The sequence below is a fragment of the Hippocampus comes genome, unplaced genomic scaffold (assembly GCF_001891065.2).
Source record: "Hippocampus comes isolate QL1 unplaced genomic scaffold, H_comes_QL1_v1.1 scaffold20, whole genome shotgun sequence".
NCBI lineage: Eukaryota > Metazoa > Chordata > Actinopteri > Syngnathiformes > Syngnathidae > Hippocampus > Hippocampus comes.
The window spans coordinates 457416-466207 of record NW_017805462.1 but is presented as its reverse complement, the minus strand read 5'-3'; the positions used below and the strand labels follow the sequence as shown (position 1 = coordinate 466207).

The following is an 8792-nucleotide window of genomic DNA, read 5'->3' as shown; positions in this document are numbered from 1 at the left end:
CCCCATTTTTTTTTTTTTTTTTTTTTTTTTTTTTTTTTGTCCCATCAGACATTTTGCTTCGACCGCTTCGCCCGTCAGACGGAATTCTTCAAAAACGGGCAAAAACTTCGCCACTACCTGATGCCGTTCGGCTCGGGAGCATCCATCTGTCCCGGACGTTTCTTCGCTGTCAACGAGATCAAGCAGTTTGTGTGTCTGCTGCTGCTGTACTTTGATTTGCGACTCGAAACGGGACAGCCCGACGCGCGCCCTGACGCCAGCCGCGCGGGCCTCGGCATCCCGCGGCCCGCCCGCGACGTGCGCTTCCAATACCGGATGCGCAGCGCCGCGTGTTAGTGAAAACCTTTGGGCAACTTTCACCAACTCTTTGTCTTCAATGTTTGCTGTACTATCAGTAACTAGCATTAGTCTACTGTATATTCTCAATTGGACTATTCAGTGGATGCCTGAAATGTTGATACGCTGCTGTGGTCCCTTTTTCCATCACATGCGGAAGAGTTGCTGGTTTTTACACTATCTTGGTCATGCCCATGTAGGGGTAAGGCAAACCTTCCAACTGCCGTTTGGCCTCCCGTCTTCTAAAGAGCTCACGGCGGGACACACCCACATGCCTTCAGGGTGGCAGCTTGGAAAACTATTGCAACAGTCCACGTAGCACAGGTGAAGGGTTGACATTTGTGAAAAGCAGGGTGGGCGAATGAGTCAGCATTTGGACTTGAGAGGCACGACGCAGCAAGTTGAGACTTAAAGAAAAGGATCAATAATGTTACCGAGTAGTCGTTGAATTGACTATCGTCAACTTAAGTTCTGTCGCCCCCCTCTGGTGGAAGACTGCATTACAAGAAGATGCCTTGAGTTTGTTTTATTGCAAACGAAAGGGAACGAGCCCGCTAATTGTTAGCCACGTGGTAATTATGTTAACTCAGTCACCGACAGTTGCAGTCGTTACAAAAAAATCGGAGCGTGTTTGTGAGTGTTTAGTGGACAGACACCGAATCTAATGTTGAAAAATACAGCAAAATGTTGAAGGCTTAACCAGCATTGTATCATCTCCACTAGTAGTGGCTTGAGTTTTAAAACATAAAAATGTTCGAAATTCCAGCTTTAATGTGGACTACAAAAAAAATCAGAAGGGTTTGAAACCCAAGCGTAACGTGCTAACTTGTGTATGAGACAGCAACCGTCAGCATTCGTTAACTTTTTTTGGGCCTCTACATGAATTTGTTTCACACATGCTAGTAAATGCGGCTCGATTAGCAAGTTCCGATAACAAAAATGAGCAAACACAGACTGAAACGATGTCAATGTTCCAAATGCACAAAATTCAAACGTTAACAAGACAAAGTGCGACAACAAAGGCGCATCAAACATTTCAATAGGTAAGCTGTGTCGACATATATATTGACTAAAAATCGTAAATGACACTAACATTCATGTTTATGCATAGCATGATTACGTCTTTTTTGACGAAGATGTTTGAAAGTATCTGCTTTTATGTGGACAAGCGTCATCAACATTTTTCACCGATTTTATGAAGGGATGTAATGGGCCAAACCAGGAAATGAATCGTCAACTTCTGTTCGCAATTTATCTTCTGCACTGTGAATTTGAAATCATGTCCTGTTTTAGGAAACAAGGGATGGATTTGTATTTTTTAGTCAAAGCAATCATCGACAGATTATTAAATATAGTCGTTAGTTGCAGCCTGAATGGTTATTATGTCATGAAAGCAAATATCTGTGAAACGTCAAAGTGTAACACTCGTAACTTTTGTGTGTGTTATTTTTTTATTAAAGATGTTTTCCAGACAGGAACGTTTGTTTTATCTTTTGGACAAAACGAGCTGCTGGTGAGCATCGTGAAGATGTAAAAGCAAGTCATTTTGCGGCACGTGCAAGCCGACCCATGCGAATTGCGGGAAAGACAGACGTCAGGCAACCCACACAGCCTGCACTTGCTTGTCGTGCAAGAAACGAACACCCACAAAGGCCCGCTCAACTACTTCATCAAAGTTAGACCATATCCAGCAGGAGTGACAACGGCGCTCGACAGGAAGTGATGCGGGTTCAACTTCCCAGCAGGATTGTGGAGAAGAACGATTCAGGCAAGACGCTGATGTTGGCGCCGGTGGCGTTGTCCACGTAGACGGACGCGTACTCGCCAGCCTAAGCCACAAACAAAATGGAGTCACTCTCCAACTCTCTCCTGCCCTCTTGCCTTGGTTCTACCTGATTTGAAGTTGTTGAAGTTGACAACTTTATGGAGTCACTCTCCAACTCTCTCCTGCCCTCTTGCCGTGGTTCTACCTGATTTCCATAAAACTTCCAACCAATGCGCATGCTCATTAGCATACGTTAGCCTTAGCATGAAGCTAAACGACCTGTAAGAAGAGTGTTCCGGTCAGAGTGATGCTGAAGTCGGCTCCCACACTGGCCACGCCCACCACTGACTCAATGGAGCTGGAACACACACATGCCCGTGCACTCAGAGACCACCGTGACGACGAGGCACACGGACACAACGTACTCACAGTTTAGTGTGACAGAGTGACTCGACGCAGATGGCCGCCTTCACGCTCTCGTGCAGTCGCACCTGAACGCGCTCACTTGACTCTTCACACACACACACACACACACAAATGTAATTACAAACACACGTACAAAGACACAAAAATGTACAGGTATGCGCGGACGCAAACATGCGCACACTTGCGCAGACACGAACGCACATGAACATAAACACGCACAAACACATGCACACAGTCAGGTAAATTTACACACATATGTACAGACACAAGCCCACTCAAACATTGGTCAGGTGTGTGCATGATGATGAAGAATATGATGATGTCACACGTGACTAACTCAGGCGGAGGCGGGCACTCAGCAGGTAAAATCCAGTTATCGTGGCAGTGTAGCGTCCGTGGGTATTGTTGACGCTGCGACCTCGTTGAAAAGCACATACGGAGGGCGGGGCCTGTGGGGTCAGAGGTCACAGGCGTCACCTATCTGTCCAGCGGGTCGTTTTGGAATGACGTCACCTGACTGAAGGGGTGAAGCTCCATCAGGCTGCGACGAGCCACTCGCACCACTTGGGGGAGGCGGCCAAAGAAGGAGGCGGAGATTCGAGGGGGGCACTTGCACAACTCGCAAAACACTTTGGAAGACACGCCTGCAACACGCGAGGCATTGACAAGGAATGCAGGCCGCTGATGAGAAGAAATGTTTGCACACACACACACACACACACACACACACAAATCCACATTTGCACTCACAAACACATGCGCACTTGCATACGCTGCTTCAAACACACACAGACACGCCCACATCCATGTACATGCCGACTCACGGACACACTGTGCTAGCTTAGCATAATTGGTTGGCTGTGACCCTACCGGTGAGCGGGCCGTGCAAGTCGTCGATGAGCTGTTTTGAATGCAGTCGGGGCGCCGAAGGGCCACGAGGTCTTGGAGGTCTCTGGAGGACATGCTGCACACATCATGACATCGCCACCATGATGATGACGTCAGCACTACCATCACGTCGTAGGCTGAAAGTTTGTCAACAAAAGGCCTCCACCATCGTGTGTGTGTTGTGAAATTGAGTGGGTGTGGAAGAAAGTGCGGGTGAGAGTGCATGCATGAGTGGAAGCCCATTTGTGTCAGTCTGATGATGATTGTCAGCTTGCAAGTCACCTTATCCAGTTTTCGGGAGCTTTTGCGCATGTCGGAGTTGTTGATGAACATGAGCCAGGAAGTCCGAGGCGAAGGTGGCGAAGGTGGTAAAGGTGGCGGAACTGGAGAGTTGCCCAAGGGCGGCCAATCCTGGAGGAAGGAAAGCTATCAGAGTAAGTCACTTGCAGCTGCTTACCAACTACTTTTTTGATTAACACTTGATGCAGCCAGAATCCATCTGCATACAAGTTGTGTTTGAGAGGCCTGCCTCCAGATCAGTTAAATTTTTTACTTGCCCACACTCCGAACTCAAAAGATGCCAAATCATCTTCCTCTGTTGAACTGAATGCAAATCAACTTTCAAGGCCCAAAAACTAATTGTGTCTGTTCACGAGCAAACATACAGTCGTCTTGAATTCTCAGTACGGCAGCCATTTTGGTTGCTCTTGGCAGCAGATAAAGAATATATGTCTGTGATTACTGTAATACAAACAATAGTGCCACAGAGGTGGTAATTGTTAGCCCGTGTGTGCCTGTGGTTTTATTAAGCATTGAAGTAGCTAGTTTAGGTTAATGTGATTGTGTGTGTGTGTGTGTGTGTGTGTGTGTGTGTGTGTGTGTGTGTGTGTGTGTGTGTGTGTGTGTGTGTGCTTTTTACCTGGACCACCTGATCATCCTTGAGCACCGCATCCTCCTGACTGCTGCTCACGATCATGGTCACCATCGTGATCGTCATCATCATCGTGCGACATCCAACAGGGAACGGCCATCTCTTCATGTTTGGACCACTCGCTCCGTGGGAAGAAAGGTGGAAAGGCTCACTTTCTCCTCTGCTCTTCATCATCATGGCACAACTGTCGCTTCCTTCTTTTATCTGCCAGACGCTCAATACACACGCATTTATACACCCAAGCGCGCACAAATGCTGGAGATAAGGGGGAGGGGTGGAGGGGCCAGTCTGATGAAATGTTCCCTCAAAGACCCTCATAGGCGTGCCACACACTTATTATTGCATCACCCACATGTCATCATCTTCTGCTGGACCAACATGACATCATCTTTTGATTGTTGTAATGCTTTTTTTAAATTTTTTATTTTTGTTATTTTCTCAACTCAACTCAACTCAACCGTATTTATAGAGCACTTTAAAACCACCATCACTGTATAAGTGTTGTACATGGAGCAAATATCATATATACAACAATAAAACAACAAATTAATAACAAAACCGGTCGAAAGCACCAAACAGTAAGACTAAGATATTGATGAAGAATCAACATGAGGCTCTGTATCATTTATAATATTTATTTAATTGCGGAAAGAGCAGAAGCAGAAGCATATATATATATATATATATATATATATATATATTTTTTTTCAGTATGTAAAGAAAAATAGAATCACTGATTTATAGCGCATTTCATACAAAAAGTAATTCAATTTGCTTCAAATACTGTAATTCAAAGCACATTTGAAAGCAGATTTAAAGGCAAAGTAAAGAAATCAAAATTATCTTACTAAAATGACTAAAAGTGTGCAAGAACAAGATTTTAGAAAACTTCGCCACCTTCACCAAGTCATGGAGGAGGCGGGGCAAGTGACGTCTAGCCAGGTGACTTGTTCAGTCGCTCAAGTGACGTCACAAACTGCAACCCGAGCAATTTGCTCGTCAATTTGTGCCGCGAAGTCCCGACGGGCCACCTGGGTGACCGGTGTTGTGACGTCACCACAGGCGACTGCTGGTGCGACTTGTCCGACCACCTGTAGCGCGACAAGGCGGAAGGCAAACGGGTTTCAGCGACGGGCAGCGTGGGCTCTATCCTGACCGTGTTGTCCCCGTACAGTCGCCTCTCATAGCTAAGCAGCTGCTCCCAGAATCCGATGTTAATGCTGACGCAGGGTCGGCTGTTGCGCACCCACAGGTGGGCCTGGCGCAGGGTGACCCCGCGGTACCTCATGAGGTAGGCCATGATCAGGGCGGGAGAGCGGCTCCTGCCCGCAGCACAGTACACCAGGGTGCCTCCCGTGCGGTTGCTGTGGATACGCCGGCCCACCGGATCAAAGTGGTCCCCCAGGCGAGCGTCTGGCAGGTCGCGGACCGGCACCCGCAGGAATTGCACGCCCGGGTAGACGGGGCAAGGGTGGTTTAGCGTGGCGTTGACCATCAGGGTGATGCCTTTTCGTGTCACCATGGCACCATTCAGGGCGGCGTCCGCCCCGCCCAGGAACAGGGTGGGCGTGATCTCGCACAAGGACATGCCGCTGACAAAGCAAAACACACGTCACGCTCATGGCACGCCGTAAGCCCCTTCGAGGACTGTATCATGTGTACACCACAATAAAAACATGTTTTCATCATGCTATTAGCATTAAAACCCGATCACATTGTAACATGGCGATAAAATACTACAATCATGGTTAATCGCATGACCGTAGCACGTACGGTCACGTTTGATCACTTTTTAATCATTATGGAATAATGGCATTAATGCGTGTTCATTGCATAACAATAGGATGATAACATGTTTACTGTAGGATAAAAAGTTTTGTAATAACAATGATACGTTTGACAACTTTGGTACTGAGCCACGACGCACGCGCGCGAGGCGCGCACATTGAGTTTCAACAAAAATCAGCGAACCAACAAACAAATGGGCGCCTTAACTTCTTTTAAGGACAAGGCTGGAACTAGTGGGCGCTGTAGCTCCGTCAAAAATGTGTTTGGCTGCAGATCAGCCCCTTCAGCATTTTATTTGACGATCCAAAATATATCCATAACTTATTTTCTTAATCACCCTTTACACCTAAATCTAAAAATGCCTGTTTAACAACATAGCGTAATTGTAACATATCCATATTCATGTTGTGTGTGCGTGCAGTACCTGCTGGACTTCGTCGTCTCTTGCTCTTGCTGTCTCTCAATCGCAGGCAAAGACAGAGTGTGACGGCGGGGGAAATTTAGACGAACAGCTGAGCCTGAACTACACACGTGACGTCACAGACTAACATTCATGAAATAAAGTGCAAAGATATTCCGAAACTTGCTCATCACACTCATAACAAAGAAAGAGGAAGCCTAAAGTTAAAAAGGCACGTTTTGGGGCGCTTCAATTGATATATAAGGCACTTTTCTTTTGTGTACTCTTTCACAGTCGACTTCTAACTAACTGATTTGCTTTTGCTTGCTAACAGCCAGGTACTCACTCTCACTTGATTATTTTCTGTATCGCCGCTAGACGGCGGTAAATTGTGGTAGAAGCTGGTAGGAGAAACCTTGAAATGCAGAAGAGCAGAATAAGGTTGGCCAGGAAAGTGTATTCCGATCCGAGGCTCTCTTTACGCACCCGTCTCCATTGGAAACGAAGGCCGGATCTGAAGCCCGCGGGAATTTGAGCGATGCGAACACGACGTTACGTCATTTAGCCGAGAAATTGGGCCTTTGGAGGACACAGTCTACGAATTTAAACTATTCAAACATACTCGAAGAGACTTCTGTTTAGTCACCAACTCAAGTTGTTTGGGGTTTTTTTAGATTGAGGGACTGAAACCATCATAGTATATCGTCACCTTCTTATAATAACCCCCCCCCAAACAAAAAAAACAAAAAAATAAACAATGAAATATCTCGGGACATTCACTACCTCTGCAAAAAGGGGCTAAATCCGATAGTTAGACGGATCATTCAATCATACACCTGAAATTAAATTATTTATAAATATATTAGAATCAATATTTGGTTTGTATTTTCAGGGAAAAGGTGAGTTGGGCGATTATTTTTGGATGGTGACGATATCAAATATGAGATTGGAGAAGTTTGGGGTTTTATCGTGTCGCGTTCTTTCATCCTGCAGGGGTCGCTACATCACCGACAGAGCCCGCGAAGAAGAAATGAGCGAGGAGACGCAAGCGGAAAACATCTTGCATTGTAATTAGCATAGTAGTAGCAGCGTTCGGACTCTGAGCGTTGTCGTTATGGCAGAGTTGAACCGGCAGCTTCAGGAGTATTTGTCACAGTCCAGAGGCAAGACCGCCCCCGCATCGTCGCATTCTGGATCCAGCACCGCGGTGGAGCTCGGCGACCCCGAGCCCGTTCCTGGGAGTTGGTTCGGACGCTGGTCCAGCCCGTGGTCCGGGGGAGGCGGTTCCTCGACCTCGGCGGCTCCGAGCTCCGGCGGGAGTTGGCCGTGGTCGTCCGACCCGGACCCGTGCCTGCCGGGTGTGAGTCGTCGCCAGCGGCTAGCAATCTCCGGGATGTTTGCCGCCCTGTCAGCGCTGTGCTTCGGCCTGTCGGCTTTATATGCACCGCTGCTGCTGCTCTACGCCCGCAAGTTCGCGCTACTCTGGTCGCTTGGCTCGGCCTTCGCCATTGCGGCCGTGGCTGTTCTGCGGGGACCCGGGAGACTCGCCGCCAGCCTGCCCGGCTCGCCCGGGGCCGCCGTGTACCTTTGCGCCCTCATAGGGACGCTGTACGCCGCGATGAGCCTTCACAGCACCGTGCTGACGGCTCTCGGGGCTGCCGCGCAGGTCGTCATCCTGGTTGGCTACGTGGTGTCGCTGCTCCCTGGAGGCACCGCGGGGATCCGATTCGTGGGCAGCGTGGCCGCGTCCACCATCAAAAGGACCGTGACTGGGAAAAGCATGGTGATCTGAGCGGAACCCATCGGACCGGTAACCGACGACGTCACGACGTGCCAAGTGCCTTTTGCGGGGACAAAGCCAACTTGGACAAAAGGGACCCTTCACACTTCGCTTCATACTGGCGGCCCGGACAGTGACTTGGCCATTAAGGGACGAGATTGAATCACTGAAATAAATACAATTAACCGCGTTCAAATGAAGCTCGGAGTCATTAAACGACTATTTAAGACTCTTGCTGTAAATGACCATATAGTTTTTGACTTTACATGTACAGTAGTGCAGTTCAGCATTGTTTAACTTCAGTACAGTATGTTTTTTAGGACCAAAAACCTCAGCCTATCTATTTTTGGATTTGAATGTTTTCAGCTGAATAATTGATTCCCATTATAATTGCCATGGAAAAAGAAAACTGTCAACTGTGTTATTTGGCGGGGGCAGATTTTCACAAGCCCAATTCACCTGAAATAACACAATCAAG

At 47.6% G+C, this 8792-nt stretch overlaps 4 protein-coding genes across 6 annotated transcripts in view; 2 read left to right on the top strand and 2 right to left on the bottom strand.

The window, feature by feature from the left end:
• The window catches only part of cyp7b1 (cytochrome P450, family 7, subfamily B, polypeptide 1), a 4791-nt gene extending 4455 nt beyond the window's left edge, over positions 1-336 (top strand). Inside the window, exon 6 of the mRNA XM_019874911.1 lies at positions 79-336. Coding sequence (XP_019730470.1) covers positions 79-336 — 258 coding nt within the window. The remainder of the gene's footprint in view (positions 1-78) is intronic.
• Positions 337-750: 414 nt separating this feature from the next.
• LOC109518896 (erythroferrone) lies at positions 751-4564 on the bottom strand. Of its 3 annotated transcripts, none has more exons than XM_019875039.1 (8): positions 4335-4564; positions 3698-3826; positions 3398-3491; positions 3041-3171; positions 2865-2976; positions 2531-2612; positions 2381-2459; positions 751-2165 (listed from the first exon to the last, which is right to left on the bottom strand). In XM_019875039.1, exons 1-8 carry the CDS (start codon positions 4521-4523, stop codon positions 2067-2069), a joined length of 915 nt encoding a protein of 304 aa, XP_019730598.1. In that variant the 5' UTR covers positions 4524-4564; the 3' UTR covers positions 751-2066. The 3 variants fall into 3 exon arrangements, with proteins under 3 accessions (XP_019730598.1, XP_019730599.1, XP_019730600.1); XM_019875040.1 differs by having other exon boundaries at positions 3398-3479; XM_019875041.1 differs by having other exon boundaries at positions 3041-3479.
• A 587-nt stretch (positions 4565-5151) lies between these two features.
• On the bottom strand, positions 5152-6721 carry LOC109518899 (dual specificity protein phosphatase 18). Its single transcript, XM_019875044.1, has 2 exons — positions 6559-6721; positions 5152-5938 (listed from the first exon to the last, which is right to left on the bottom strand). The coding sequence occupies exon 2, from the start codon at positions 5932-5934 to the stop codon at positions 5281-5283; it is 654 nt and encodes a 217-aa protein (XP_019730603.1). The 5' UTR covers positions 5935-5938; positions 6559-6721; the 3' UTR covers positions 5152-5280.
• An 865-nt stretch (positions 6722-7586) lies between these two features.
• sft2d3 (SFT2 domain containing 3) lies at positions 7587-8699 on the top strand. The gene has a single exon (XM_019875042.1). It carries the CDS (start codon positions 7649-7651, stop codon positions 8324-8326), a length of 678 nt encoding a protein of 225 aa, XP_019730601.1. The 5' UTR covers positions 7587-7648; the 3' UTR covers positions 8327-8699.
• The last annotated feature ends 93 nt before the right edge of the window (positions 8700-8792 follow it).

Bases quoted from the DNA above. Each gene is read 5' to 3' on its own strand.
- LOC109518896 (XM_019875041.1), bottom strand. From the start codon at position 4,366: ATGCGGTGCTCAAGGATGATCAGGTGGTCCAG. The intron at 3,480-3,697 runs GTGACTTGCAAG...CATGTCCTCCAG, and splicing joins GCTCCCGAAAACTGGATAAG to AGACCTCCAAGACCTCGTGG. The intron at 2,166-2,380 runs GTCGTTTAGCTT...TTTGTGGCTTAG, and splicing joins CCGGAACACTCTTCTTACAG to GCTGGCGAGTACGCGTCCGT.
- LOC109518899 (XM_019875044.1), bottom strand. From the start codon at position 5,934: ATGTCCTTGTGCGAGATCACGCCCACCCTGTTCCTGGGCGGGGCGGAC.
- sft2d3 (XM_019875042.1), top strand. From the start codon at position 7,649: ATGGCAGAGTTGAACCGGCAGCTTCAGGAGTATTTGTCACAGTCCAGA.